The 16,321-nt window shown below is 38.4% G+C and overlaps 1 protein-coding gene across 1 annotated transcript in view; it reads right to left on the reverse strand.

Annotated features, from left to right (window-relative positions):
* The window catches only part of rxfp1 (relaxin family peptide receptor 1), a 141,386-nt gene extending 127,195 nt beyond the window's left edge, over nt 1–14,191 (reverse strand). Inside the window, exon 1 of the mRNA XM_061973957.1 lies at nt 14,067–14,191. Within this exon, the coding sequence (XP_061829941.1) occupies nt 14,067–14,142 (76 nt within the window). The 5' untranslated portion in view covers nt 14,143–14,191. The remainder of the gene's footprint in view (nt 1–14,066) is intronic.
* Nucleotides 14,192–16,321: the final 2,130 nt, after the last annotated feature.

The raw sequence follows: 16,321 nt of genomic DNA on the forward strand, positions 1-16,321 counted from the left end.
TTGCAAGGATCCTCGCACACAAAAGGCTTCTAAACGGAAGCCCAAAGTGCCACCAGCAGGCGTGTATGATGTCAGAGAACAGCGAGCCACGCAACACGTCATTGCTTTAAAAAAAACAAAAACAATGTCGTTAATTGTATGATTATTTCAAGAACACGCACCCGGAGACGATAGACGACTGAGTAGAAGCGTTTATTATTCAACTGATGACATCATACTGTGAAGTTGGCCCCCTTTATCATTGTAAATATTTTAATAACACTGACAGTCTTTTGTGCTGTACAATTTTTCAGTCAATGTTTTCAAGTTACCGTATTTTCCGGACCATAAGGCGCACTTAAAACATATTTTTTTCCTCAAAACTCAACTTATAACCCGGTGTGCCTAATGTACGGAATAATTCTGGTTTTCCTTACCGACCTCAAAGCTATATTATTTGGTACATGGTGAAATGATAAGTGTGACCAGTAGATGGCAGTCACACATAATAGATACGTGTAGGCTGCACTATGATGGCAATAAGACTCAAGTAAAAAACACCAACATTTTCTATGTTCCATTGAAACTATAGAACATTACACAGAGTGCTCAAAAATCTCGCAAAATGTTTTAGCAAGACTTTGGTGAGCTAGATGATGGATTGTACTGTGCTTCAACATAGGAGTATTATTATGGTGTGTGTGTATAAGGTAAGACATATTATCTGCTGTTTTGTTTCGCAATATTATGCAAAAGCAACTTTTCTTACCTTCTGGTACCTGCTGATCTGTATTTGGGATCTGCATACATCCTGAAAATTTTTGCACGTTCGCCTTTGTAGTCCATGTGACACTGTAGTTGATAATGATAAATGATAAATGGGTTGTACTTGTATAGCGCTTTTCTACCTTCAAGGTACTCAAAGCGCTTTGACACTACTTCCACATTTACCCATTCACACACACATTCACACACTGATGGAGGGAGCTGCCATGCAAGGCGCTAACCAGCACCCATCAGGAGCAAGGGTGAAGTGTCTTGCTCAGGACACAACGGACATGACGAGGTTGGTACTAGGTGGGGATTGAACCAGGGACCCTCGGGTTGCGCACGGCCACTCTTCCACTGCGCCACGCCGTCCCATAAGCTTCTTCTTTTTCTCTATCTTCTTGTTATGTGACATTCATCCTCCGCTGTTGCCATTTCTAATATAAAGTAGTGTCAAGTTCTTACTTATATCTGTCAGTAAACTCACCATGAAAGCACTAAAACATACCGGTGTAGTGACTTTACATTATTCACCCAAGGAACTTTAGTTATTAGAGCGTTCCGGTCGGACGGTTTTTCACGGGACACATTTCCGGCGGATGAGGAGATGCTTCTTCGTTATTGTTTTAAGTAAAGTCTGAATGTCATTAAGGCAAGGCAAGGCAAGGCAACTTTATTTGTGTAGCACTTTTCATACACAAGGCAGACTCAAAGTGTTTCACAGACAACAAAGTGAAATGAAAGAAAATAAAAGCACAATTAAAATGCAGACAATAAAAATAAAAACAGTGCGGGCGTTAAAAGTTAAAAGATTAAAAGATTTAGCTGAACGCTAAGGTGAACATAAAAGTTTTCAGTGTAGTTTTAAAAGTAGTCAGAGTTGGGGAAAGTCTGACATCTTCAGGAAGTTTATTGCAGCTATTTGTTGCATAGTGACTGAATGATGCTTCAACTTGATTTGACTTTACTCCAGGAACCGCTAACAGATTGCTCTCAGAAGATCTTAGTGATCTAGAGGGCTTATATAGTGGGAGCGTATCGGTGATATACTTGGGCCCTAGACCATGTAGTGATTTATATGTGAGCAGGAGGATTTGGAAATCAATTCTCTGATGTACAGGGAGCCAATGTAAGGATTTAAGAATTGCTGTAATGTGCTCACAATTTTTGGTCTTTGTTAGAACTCTAGCAGCAGCCTTCTGAACAAGCTTTAGCTACCTGACAGTTTTTTTGAGGAGACCATTACAATAGTCTAGCCCACTGGTAATAAAGGCATGTACACCTTTTTCTAAGTCTTGAGCTGACATGAGCCCTCTTAAGTCTTGTTACATTTTTGAGGTGATAGTGGGCCGATTTTGTTACCGATTTGATGTGACTGTCGAAATGTAAATCAGAATCTAAAATTAAAATGGTTACACACCGCTACAACAAAGATGACGGGGAGAAGACGCTGTCCAAGTGGAGGCACGTAAATAAACGGTGCATCCTGAAGAGACTGTCAGAAAGTGAGTTGAAGATGATGTGTAAAACATCATCTATGCAACATTTTGACTAAAGAACCACCATTACATGTTATGTAGACCACAAGGAAGTCTTTTACATTTAGAAAAAAAAGTAATAATAATATGACCCCTTTAATGCGCCTTATATGTGAACAAAAATAGACCATTCATCGGCAGTGCGCCTTATAATCCGGTGCGCCCTATGGTCCCGAAAATACGATACTCTGAAATACATTTTCTGACGAGTGATGTCATCCAACACCTTACACCTCGTTACCATCTCTCTGACAGTTTCAATGTTTAATATTCATACGCAGCCCCCTCCCCTTGTCCAAATCTCCCCAGTTTTTTCCAAAATGTTTGTGCTACATTTGTGCTGGTTTAGGCTGGCAAATTATTTTTTTTAAAAACTACAATAGTTTCCTTTTTTTTTTACGTATTCCTTGTCAAAATCTCCCCAAAATGGTCATAAACAATTGTGCTACGTTTGTGCTGTCCAAAAAAAAAAAAATCAACTTATATAGTTTTATTAACTTTTTATTAATTATACCTTGTCCAAATCTCCCCCATTTTGTCCCAATGATTTTTGCTACATTTGTGCTGGTTTGAGCTGTCAAAAAAACTAAAGATGTCCGATAATTATTGGCCGATAAATGCGTTAAAATGTAATATCCGAAATTATCGGTATCGTTTTTTTATTGTCAGTATCGTTTTTTTATTTTTTTAAATTTTTTTATTAAATCAACATAAAAAACACAAGATACACTTACAATTAGTGCACCAACCCAAAAAACCTCCCTCCCCCATTTACACTCATTCACACAAAAGGGTTGTTTCTTTCTGTTATTAATATTGTGGTTCCTACATTATATATCAATATATATCAATACAGTCTGCAAGGGATACAGTCCGTAAGCACACATGATTGTGCTCCACTAATAGTACTAACCTTTAACACTTCATTTGACTCATTTCTATGTAACTGTTTTTATATTGCTTAACTTTCTTTTTTATTCAAGAAAATGTTTTTAATTTACTTATCTTATTTATTTTTATTTTTTTAGAAAGTACCTTATCTTCACCTTACCTGGTTGTCCAAATTAGGCATAATAATGTGTTAATTCTACGACTGTATATATCGGTTGATATCGGTATCGGTTGATATCGATATCGGTAATTAAAGAGTTGGACAATATCGGATATCGGCAAAAAGCCATTATCAGACATACCTAAAAAAAACACATTTTAATTACTTTAATTGTATTATTATTAAGGTTTTATTATTCATACGCAGCCCCCTTACCTTGTCAAAATCTCTCCAGAATGGTCTTAAACGTTTGTGCTGTTAAAAAACAACATCATTTGTACTATTATAGTTTACATTTTATTAACGTTTTATTATTTATACGCAGCCCGCCCATCTTTTCCAAATCTCTCCAAACTTGTGTGCCAATTTATTATTTTATTTGTGCTGGTTTGAGCTGTCAAAGAAATAATATTTTAATATATGTTGTTCTTATTAACGTTTTATTATTCATACGCAGCCCCCTTGCCTTGTCAAAATCTCTCCAAAACGGTCTTAAACGTTTGTGCTACATTTGTGCTGGTTTGTGTTGTGAAAAAACAAAACATTTGTCCTATTATAGTTTTAGTTTCATTAACGTTTTATTATTTAGGCACAGCCCCCTTACCTTCTCAAAATCTCTCCAAATCGGTCTTAAAACAATTGTGCTGGGAAAAAGAACACTGGTATTATTATAGTTTTAATTTTTAATATATATATTTTTTGTGTGCAAAATAAGGATCCCACTACCAGCCCACACTCAGACTGTGTCACCACACACAATGAAAGCATCTGTGGAAACTTACAATTAAATTAATCTGTGTATATGTTTGCGATAACATTTTAAGTATCGTGACCTTCCATCCCTCAGGCTGTACTGCATCAACAAGCGACATCAGTGTGTAAAGGATATCACCACATGGGCTCAGGAACACTTCAGAAACCCACTGTCAGTAACTACAGTTCGTCGCTACATCTCTAAGTGCAAGTTAAAACTCTCCTATGCAAGGCAAAAACCGTTTATCAACAACACCCAGAAACGCCGTCGGCTTCGCTGGGCCTGAGCTCATCTAAGATGGACTGATACAAAGTGGAAAAGTATTCTGTGGTCTGACGAGTCCACATTTCAAATTGTTTTTGGAAACTGTGGACGTCGTGTCCTCCAGACCAAAGAGGAAAAGAACCATCCGGATTGTTATAGGCGCAAAGTGTAAAAGGCAGCATGTGTGATGGTATGGGGGTGTATTAGTGCCCAAGACATGGGTAACTTACACATCTGTGAAGGCACCATTAATGCTGAAAGGTACATACAGCTTTTGGAGCAACATATGTTGCCATCCAAGCAACGTTACCATGGACGCCCCTGCTTATTTCAGCAAGACAATGCTAAGCCACGTGTTACATCAACGTGGCTTCATAATAAAAGAGTGCGGGTACTAGACTGGCCTGCCTGTAGTCCAGACCTGTCTCCCATTGAAAATGTGTGGCGCATTATGAAGCCTAAAATAGCAGAAGGGAGACCCCCGGACTGTTGAACAACTTAAGCTGTACATCAAGCAAGAATGGGAAAGAATTCCACCTGAGAAGCTTCAAAAATGTGTCTCCTCAGTTCCCAAACCTTTACTGAGTGTTGTTAAAAGGAAAGGCCATGTAACACAGTGGTGAACATGCCCTTTCCCAACTACTTTGGCACGTGTTGCAGCCATGAAATTCTAAGTTAATTATTATTTGCTAAAAAAATAAAGTTTATGAGTTTGAACATCAAATATGTTGTCTTTGTAGCATATTCAACTGAATATGGCTTGAAAAGGATTTGCAAATCATTGTATTTCGTTTATATTTACATCTAACACAATTTCCCAACTCATATGGAAACGGGGTTTGTAGTTTAACGGAAACACTTCCTTTTTGACCATTAGGCCGTGCCTTAGCGGGTGAACTGATGAGCCACAAGCGAGCAGACATGGACCAAGGAAAGTCTACCTTCTGGAAATATCAGGTTCAAAGCCATAACAAGTTGTTCTCTTGACAAGAAAATACTATTTTTTGTCGTGAGAAGAGGCGACATCCTTGTGCAAACACCTGCTGTGCGCGTCGTTCTAGAGATGGGTGGTGCTTCACTTCCAGGCTCAGATTACGGTAAAGGTGCAGTGATAACATTTAGATTGTTACTGTGACTGCTTTAGTAAGTAAGAAAACGGTCGGCAGGATGTCGAAAGGAGATTTTTTTTTTATTATTGCTAAGTCAATGCGACATTAAAACACGACATTAAGACACTTTCTCAAAACAATCACACACTTTTCCGACTTAAAAATAAAAGCGCTACATTATACAACCGGTTGAAGTACAATTATGGTTTTTCCTTAATGTACGGTTTCATATTACCCGCCACACCTAACAAAATAACATAATGTGTCTATATTAGTTATATTAGCCTACTATCAAACTGACTATGTGTCGAGGGCTGATGCAAATCTTCGTTGACGGAAATGTTGAAATGTAATATTTATTCTACACATTTTTACAACATTAGAAACCATTAGTAAAATCAGAGGCTACTCGGAAGGTGAGATAACTCCTGGAAATGACTGGCTTTTAATGGCCAAAGGTATAGATGTTTGTGTTCAAGTTAAAGGAAACCTCTTATTTTAATAGATTTATTACACTCTTTGGCAAGCTAGGTAATGTTTGCTGTGGTCTGGAACAACATGGCACACAAACAACTACCAGAAATGCAGCCAATATTACATACAGATAATGTGTCATGAGACATGCAAATATAAATTAAATACACAGAGTAGATAAGTAAAATACATTAAATGATCTCAAATATAGCTACAAATGAGGCATAATGATGCAATATGTACATACAGCTAGCCCAAATAGCATGTTAGCATTGATTAGCTTGCAGTCATGCAGTGACCAAATATGCCTGATTAGCACTCCAACAAGTCAATAACAAAGCTCACCTTTGTGCATTCACACACACCATAAAACGTTTGGTGTACAAAATGAGACGAAGGAGTGAAAGTTTTAACATGTAACTGTTGCGTCACAGTCCACACTATGGTGAGTTCAAGAAATGAGTAGGACAAAATGATGTTCACCAAATAGTGTCATCTAACAATTGGGAAGGTTTGTGTTATGTTTGTCCTCAAACAAAAAAGATACTAAAACAAAAGAAGATGTTTCCCCTATCTTTTTACATTTACAATCCTTAAAGGGGAACATTATCACCAGACCTATGTAAGCGTCAATATATACCTTGATGTTGCAGAAAAAAGACCATATATTTTTTTAACCCATTTCCGAACTCTAAATGGGTGAATTTTGGCGAATTAAACACCTTTCTATTATTCGCTCTTTTGGAGCGATGACGTCACAACGTGACATCACATCGGGAAGCAATCCACCATTTTCTCAAACACCGAGTCAAATCAGCTCTGTTATTTTCCGTTTTTTCGACTGTTTTCCGTACCTTGGAGACATCATGCCTCGTCGGTGTGTTGTCGGAGGGTGTAACAACACCAACAGGGACGGATTCAAGTTGCACCAGTGGCCCAAAGATGCGAAAGTGCCAAGACATTGGACGAAATTTGTTCAAAATACGAGGGTGTGGGGAAAGCCGACGAAATGGTCAGTCGTTTGTTCCGCACACTTTACCCACGAAAGCTATGCTACGACAGAGATGGCAAGAATGTGTGGATATCCTGCGACACTCAAAGCAGATGCATTTCCAACCATAAAGTCAAAGAAATCTGCCGCCAGACCCCCATTGAATCTGCCGGAGTGTGTGAGCAATTCAGGGACAAAGGGCCTCGGCAGCACGGCAAGCAATGGCGGCAGTTTGTTCCCGCAGACGAGCGAGCTAAACCCCCTGGATGTCTTGGCTCACACCGTCCCTTATGCCACCGAAGATGATCAAGAGAAGAATATCGACCCTAGCTTCCCTGGCCTGCTGACATGAGGGTATGTCTACAGAATATATTAATTGATGAAAACTGGGCTGTCTGCACTCTCAAAGTGCATGTTGTTGCCAAATGTATTTCATATGCTGTAAACCTAGTTCATAGTTGTTAGTTTCCTTTAATGCCAAACAAACACATACCAATCGTTGGTTAGAAGGCAATCGCCGAATTCGTCCTCGCTTTCTCCCGTGTCGCTGGCTGTCGTGTCGTTTTCCTCGGTTTCGCTTGCATACGGTTCAAAGCGATATGGCTCAATAGCTTCAGTTTCTTCTTCAATTTGGTTTTCGCTACCTGCCTCCACACTACAACCATCCGTTTCAATACATGCGTAATCTGTTGAATCGCTTAAGCCGCTGAAATCCGAGTCTGAATCCGAGCTAATGTCGCTATATCTTGCTGTTCTTTCAGCCATGTTTGTTTGTGTTGGCTTCACTATGTGACGTCACAGGAAAATGGGCGGGTGTATATAACGATGGTTAAAATCAGGCACTTTGAAGCTTTTTTTAGGGATATTGCGTGATGGGTAAAATTTTGAAAAAAACTTGGAAAAATATAATAAGCCACTGGGAACTGATTTTTAATGGTTTTAACCCTTCTGAAATTGTGATCATGTTCCCCTTTAAAATGCTGAATAGTCGCGGGTTGCGGATCCCCGGTTTAAGATGACACTGGCAGCTTTTAATGAAAGAAAGGCTCCCAGCAACGCGAAGCAAGTATGACGTCAGACTCGCTTTTCATGACAAAAAGAAGACTGTATCTAAACACAGTCTCTAAAGACCAGTACAGTCTCCAATAAATATCAATCCGATACCAAGTAGTTACAGGATCATCCCTTGGGTATATTCACAGTCCTCATGTGTCCAGGGACATATTTACTTAGTTTATAAACATAGTAAGATTTGGCGGCGAAGAGGCGTGGACGGCGAGCAAGCAGCGAGGCGGGGTGCGCCGGGATCGACGTCGCAATTATCATAAGGTGCGTGGATCGCCCAGCTGGGCACAATTTAATTATCCTCTCGCACTGGATAAAAGGGCGGCAGCCGTAAACGTCAGGGAGAGAGGCGGAGCAAGGAAACGGAGCCAGAGAGAAGCCGATGCTGAGCGAGAGCGGGAGAGAGCAAAAGGAAGACGTCGACGCACGCAACAATGTCCTTCCTTGGTGGTCCTGGGAACCCGCATGACGGCAAGAGTCTGTCACACATGATAGTAAGGACTAGATGCACTATTGTACGTGGTATCATTACAGTGGATGTCAGGTGTAGATCTACTCATTGCATTAGTTTACATTCAGGAGCGCTATCTTTCATTAGCGGTGATATATTGTATCCTCCTACGGTGTGTAGTGAAGCATGTTTAGCTATTCCTCGTCCTCCAGTGATAAACAATTTTGGCTCGTATATTGTTCAAAATCAATAGGCTGTGAGAGCTCAGAAACCATTGTTTGGTCCGCTCTTTGGTGGAGGTTTTGTCAAATTCGTTTGGAATATTTGACATAAAAACCTGAACTTTGAACATATTTTCAATAAGAAAGCAAAGCAGCGTAACTCGTCCACCTGTGCACCATTAGCATACTCCTGTGCACACCCAACAAGTCCTGGGTCAGTCTTTCAGGTGCAAACTGTCCCAGACAGACCTGACAACAGCAGTCTGTCTCTTGTGCACAACAGACACCAACAATAAGGCTTGACGGCATCCCACTAACCACCGCTTCAAAAGCACAGTGGACTCCTATACTGAATGCACAAATGGGAAAAAAAAAAAAAAGCAGAACAGTGCTGGATAAAAGATTGGTCTTTTTTATTTAGTCCACTTCAAAGCGTTGGTGTGATCACTGGAGGTGAGAAAGAGTGCTCTGACTTTTCAACGAGTTTGCTGCATTGCTGCAGGACCAAAAACTGCCATGACAGTTTATGTTGTCACCAGGAAGCCACTAAATCATGAGTAATATCCTGTGATTAATCATGAATAATTGTGAGTAATAACCTGTGATTAATCGTGTAAAACCGCAAGTAAAAACCTGGTTATTTTCATTAATAATTGTGAGTAATAACCTGTAATAAATAGTGAACAACCACGAGTAATAACGTATTATTAATCATGAATAATCGCAGGTAATAACCTCTGATCAATCATGAACAACCGCAAGTAAAAATTTGGTATTATTCATGAACTTTTGCGGGTAATAACATGTGATTAATCCTGAACAATTGCAAGTAAGAACATGTGATTAATCGTGAAAATTTTGATAAATTGTGAATAACCGCGAGTCGGAAACCTGTTATTATTTGTGAATAATCGCGAGTAATAATCTGTGATAAATTGTGACCAATCATGAGTAATATCCTGTGATGAAACATGAATAATCGCGAGTAATAACCTGTGATTAATTATGACCAATCATGAGTAATATCCCGTGATTAATCATGAATAATCGCTAGTAATGACCTGTGATTAATCATGTATTACCGCAACAAACTTATTAAAATTATTGTGAATAATAACCTGTAATAAATTGTGAACAATCACGAGTAATAACCTGTTATTAATCACGAACAACCGCAAGTAAAAACCTTGTATTATTCGGGAACTTTTCCAGGTAATAACCTGTGATTAATCATGATTAACCTGTTATTAAAAGTGAATCATTGCCAGTAATAACCTGTGATTAGTTAAGAATAACCGCAAGTCGGAAACTTGTTATTATTTGGGAATAATCGAGAGTAATAACCTGTGATAAATCATGATCAATCATGAGTAATATCCCGTGATTAATCATGAATATATTGCAAGTTAAAAACCTGTAATTATTCGTGATTAATTGCGGGTAATAACCTGTGATTAATTATGAACAATCGCGAGTAATAACCTGTTATTAAAATTGTATAATTGCCAGTAATAACCTGTGATGAATTGTGACCAATCATGAGTAATATCCTTTGATTAATCATGAATACTCGCGGGTAATATTATGTGATTAATCGTGTAAAACCGCAAGTAAAAACCTGGTTATTGTCATTAATTATTGTGAGTAATAACCTGTAATAAATAGTGAACAATCACGAGTAATAACGTATTATTAATCATGAATAATCGCAAGTAATAACCTCTGATTAATCATGAACAACCGCAAGTAAAAATGTGGTATTATTCGTGAACTTTTGCGGGTAATAACCTGTGATAAATTGTGACCAATCATGAGTAATATCCCATGATTAATCATGAATATATTAAAAGTTATAACCTGTGATGAATAAAAACCGCAAGTAAAAACCTGGTATTTTTTATTAATTATTGTGAGTAATAAACTGCAATAAATCGTGAACAATCGCGAGTAATAACCTGTGTTTAATCGTGAATTATCCCAAGAAATAACTTATGACTAATCATGAACAACCGTGAGTTAAAACCTGGTATTATTTGTGAAATTTTGTGGGTATTAACCTGTGATTAATCATGAACAATTGCGAGTAATAACATGTGATTAATCGTGAAAATAAGTGAGTAATAACATGTGATTAATTGTGAATAACCGCGAGTCGGAAACCTGTTATTATTTGTGAATAATCACGAGTTAACCTGTGATAAATCGTGACCAATCATGAGTAATATCCTGTGATTAATCATAAATAATCGTGAGTAATAACCTGTGATTAATTGTGACCAATCAATTAAGTGCAGTGTGTAATGTTCTATATTTTCAATGGAACATATACAATGTTGGTGTTGTTTACTTGAGTCATATTGCAGTCTACACATATCTCTTATGTGTGACTGCCATTATATTGCAGTCTACACATATCTCTTATGTGTGACTGCCATTATATTGCAGTCTACACGTATCTCTTATGTGTGACTGCCATTATATTGCAGTCTACACGTATCTCTTATGTGTGACTGCCATTATATTGCAGTTTACACGTATCTCTTATGTGTGACTGCCATTATATTGCAGTCTACACGTATCTCTTATGTGTGACTGCCATTATATTGCAGTCTACACGTATCTCTTATGTGTGACTGCCCTTATATTGCAGTCTACACATATCTCTTATGTGTGACTGCCATTATATTGCAGTCTACACGTATCTCTTATGTGTGACTGCCATTATTTTGCAGTCTACACGTATCTCTTATGTGTGACTGCCATTATATTGCAGTCTACACATATCTCTTATGTGTGACTGCCATTATATTGCAGTCTACACATATCTCTTATGTGTGACTGCCATTATATTGCAGTCTACACGTATCTCTTATGTGTGACTGCCATTATATTGCAGTCTACACGTATCTCTTATGTGTGACTGCCATTATATTGCAGTCTACACATATCTCTTATGTGCAACTGCCATTATATTGCAGTCTACACGTATCTCTTATGTGTGACTGCCATTATATTGCAGTCTACACATATCTCTTATGTGTGACTGCCATTATATTGCAGTCTACACATATCTCTTATGTGTGACTGCCATTATATTGCAGTCTACACGTATCTCTTATGTGTGACTGCCATTATATTGCAGTCTACACGTATCTCTTATGTGTGACTGCCATTATATTGAAGTCTGCACGTATCTGTTATGTGTGACTGCCATCATATTGCAGTCTACACATATCTCTTATGTGTGACTGCCATTATATTGCAGTCTACACGTATCTCTTATGTGTGACTGCCATCATATTGCAGTCTACACGTATCTCTTATGTGTGACTGCCATTATATTGCAGTCTACACGTATCTCTTATGTGTGACTGCCATTATATTGCAGTCTACACGTATCTCTTTTATGTGTGACTGCCATCATATTGAAGTCTACACATATCTCTTATGTGTGACTGCCATCTACTGGTCACACTTATCATTACACCATGTACCAAAAAAAATTGCTTCGAGGTCGGTAAGCAAAACCAGAATTATTCCGTACATTAGGCACACTGGGTTATAAGGCGCACTGTCGAGTTTTGAGAACATTTTGCCTTATAGTCCGGAAAATACGGTATGTTGTTTGTCCATCCCGACTGCCAAAACATGGATCAAAGATCCTAAATCATACTAGCCAACCCTCCCGGATTTTCCGGGAGACTCCCGAAATTCAGCGCCTCTCCCGAAAACCTCCCTGGACAAATGTTCTCCCGAAAATCTCCCGAAATTCAGGCGGAGCTGGAAGCCACGCCCCCTCCCACTCCATGCGGACCTGAGTGACGTCAGGTGCGCAACACCACGTAAATCGTTGGCCAACCAAAAAGTAACCCCAGTACGCTATAGCCAACATTCACCAGGAGATGGCAACAGACAAACATAGATCACTCTATTACATTAATCCCCTCTTAGAAATGTATAGAAGTTACTCAAAATAAATAAACAACCCAACCAATAAAATGCAGCAGCTCAATTAAAAAACTGTACTTAAGCCACATTCTTTTCTCTTTTTTTTTAGTACTGAACTCTTAACCCTCATTTGTAAAAAAATAACATGCTTATTACACAAACAGTATTTGTACACCTTTAACACAGATTTTTATACTGTCTTCAGAGATTCAGTTTTTTTGGTGGTACTCGAAACCTTTCTGGGTACCTGCGAAAGGGTGTTCAGCATGGTTAGAAAAATAGTGACAGAGAATAGAACAAGGATGGACAATTCAACCCTTAACTCAACAATGAGTAGATGAGTGTTATGTGTGTGTATATGTGTAAATAAATGAACACTGAAATTCAAGTATTTCTTTTATATATATATATATATATATATATATATATATAATAAAATAAATATATATATAGCTAGAATTCACTGAAAGTCAAGTATTTCTTACATATATATATATATATATATATATATATGTATGTGTGGGAAAAAAAATCACAAGACTATTTCATCTCTACAGGCCTGTTTCATGAGGGGGGGTACCCTCAATCGTCAGGAGATTTACATACATATATTGCGCTCTACTACGGTATCGAGCACTATTTTTTGGATAACCTTATTAAGACATATATATATATATATGTATATGAAATACTTGACTTGGTGAATTCTAGCTGTAAATATACTCCTCCCCTCTTAGCCCCGCCCCCGACCACGCCCCCCACCCCCCACCTCCCGAAATCGGAGGTCTCAAGGTTGGCAAGTATGTCCTAAATAAGACTGCTATTTTCATGGACATACCACAAAAAGGCTAGTCAAAGATGACAAGAGCACTCTGCTGTTTTTAAAGAGAGAAAACAAGTCAAAGATCCTCCGCATGACCGCAGTTCTCTGCATGTTGCCAGAAATCTGTGCATAATTATCACAAATTGACTACAATTGCAAGTTAACTTAAAAGTAATTGCAGAGTATATTTATTCCTATTATTTCTTATAAGATAATGCAGCTGTCACATGGCATTGTAAGGAGGTCTTCATGTGGTATTGGAAACAACATTCAGTCTTTTTAGTGATAAAAGTACCTCTATAATACATCAACTGCAGTATATTTATGATCCACCAGCGATATTCATGAATAATAAATGCAGTATTCCTAAAATCACTAAGCTGTATTCAAAGTCAACAGGTCTTCAATAAGGAAAGTTGTTATTTCAAGTTATTTGCTTTTAGAGTGTCTTGATTTTCAACATTGGAACCAATTAAAGTGACTTTTAAGTGGCATTATTCACAACTAATCAGGCTGTAAATAATTTCTTTGGATGAGGTATAACATACCTTACATTTTGTGCAGGTTTAGAGAAACCAACCTGTGGGGGAAAAGTGGTGGTGATATTCATTAAAAGGTGCATTCACTTACCTGAAACCCTGCAGACCAACATGACCACCATGTAAACTTGCGACACCACCGTGGCAAAAGCGCTCAGGCGGGACATTGTCCAAAAAAAAAAAGAAAGAAAAAAAAGTGGGGTCCAAAGGCGTGAAAGTGGGGACTCCTCCTGTGCAGGGCTGGCTGCAAAGCTCCGGCTGCGGCACAATAAGCTCCTCAATGTGAGCATCCTGCGATGAGAGGAGCGCTGAAAAGGATGGAGTGGAGCATGGAGCCATGACGCAAGAGAGGAGCGCAGTCGGGGAGGATGCTGACGAGGAGGAGGAGTTACAAGCATCATTGAGGAAAACTGCAGCCTCCAACCTGCCCTATTTCATGTGTTTTCAATATTGGATCGACATTAAGTCACAATTTGTTTTCATCTTAACAAACAACGAAGACTCCTCATTGTTTCCAGGAACATGTTTGGTTGATAAAGCTTCTTCACTTACTGCCTTTAGTTGCTTTACAGAAGAACGACATTGAACTTGATGGCTACTGTTTGTAAACCAAGGGAATCTAAATTGCTGGTCAATCCCAAATTCTTTTGGATGACATATAAGCTGAGTGTGAAGGATCACCAGGACAGAATAGGTATGTTTGTATTGTCTCCCCGAGTTGATCTAACCCTCAAACTCAATAGCCAAACACCTTACACAAAAAGAAAGCCCCCGCCTCTCAAGAGAAGGAACACGGTCGTATTGTTCTCTTGTCAATGAGATATAAGGGAGTACTACAACTCCCTACATTCCAAAGCCTCAAGGTAACTCACTCACACAGTGTACTTGCGGGCATAAGATGAAAAAAATAGAGAGAGTGCAAATGGGAAAACACTAGCTGTTTCAAATATGACTATAAAAAGAAACAACTCTTAAATATGTATATATATCCTTCACACTACACAAACTTACATATTTGATGATTACATTCATTTTTATCTTGACAACATCATGTATGTCAATTGTCAACTCTAAAATGAGGGGAAAAAACCCCATATTGGTTTAAGTCAGGGGTCTGGCAAACCCATATTGGACCAAAAATACAAAAAACTAATCTGTTCAGAGCCCCACAAAACTAAACACCTTATATAAACATTCTAATGAAGACAACACATTATGTAAGTGTCTATCTATATTAGTTGTATTAGCCTACTATCAAAATGACTTTCAAAGTCTTATATGCGTGTTATAATGAAGGTACATAATGTAAGTGTCTATATTAGCCTACTATCAAAATGACTTTAAAAGTTTTATATAAGTGTTATAATGAAGACAACACATGATGTAAGTGTCTATATTAGCTATGTTAGCCTACTATCAAAATGGATTTATTACAATCGTTGCAAGCTAGGTAACGTTTGCTGTGGTCTGGAACAACATGGCGCACAAACAATTATCAATATTACATACAGATAAGGAGCCATCATATTGCAGTCTACACGTATCTCTTATGTGTGACTGCCATCTACAAACCCCGTTTCCATATGAGTTGGGAAATTGTGTTAGATGTAAATATAAACGGAATACAATGATTTGCAAATCCTTTTCAAGCCATATTCAGTTGAATATGCTACAAAGACAACATATTTGATGTTCAAACTCATAAACTTTATTTTTTTTTTGCAAATAATAATTAACTTAGAATTTCATGGCTGCAACACGTGACAAAGTAGTTGGGAAAGGGCATGTTCACCACTGTGTTACATGGCCTCTCCTTTTAACAACACTCAGTAAAGGTTTGGGAACTGAGGAGACACATTTTTGAAGCTTCTCAGGTGGAATTCTTTCCCATTCTTGCTTGATGTACAGCTTAAGTTGTTCAACAGTCCGGGGGTCTCCCTTCTGCTATTTTAGGCTTCACATTTTCAATGGGAGACAGGTCTGGACTACAGGCAGGCCAGTCTAGTACCCGCACTATTTTACTATGAAGCCACGTTGATGTAACACGTGGCTTGGCATTGTCTTGCTGAAATAAGCAGGGGCGTCCATGGTAACGTTGCTTGGATGGCAACATATGTTGCTCCAAAAGCTGTATGTACCTTTCAGCATTAATGGTGCCTTCACAGATGTGTAAGTTACCCATGTCTTGGCCACTAATACACCCCCATACCATCACACATGCTGCCTTTTACACTTTGCACCTATAACAATCTGGATGGTTCTTTTCCTCTTTGGTCCGGAGGACATGACGTCCCCAGTTTCCAAAAACAATTTGAAATGTGGACTCGTCAGAGCACAGACTACTTT

Source organism: Nerophis lumbriciformis, linkage group LG22 (genome assembly GCF_033978685.3).
Source record: "Nerophis lumbriciformis linkage group LG22, RoL_Nlum_v2.1, whole genome shotgun sequence".
Classification (NCBI taxonomy): Eukaryota; Metazoa; Chordata; class Actinopteri; order Syngnathiformes; family Syngnathidae; genus Nerophis; species Nerophis lumbriciformis.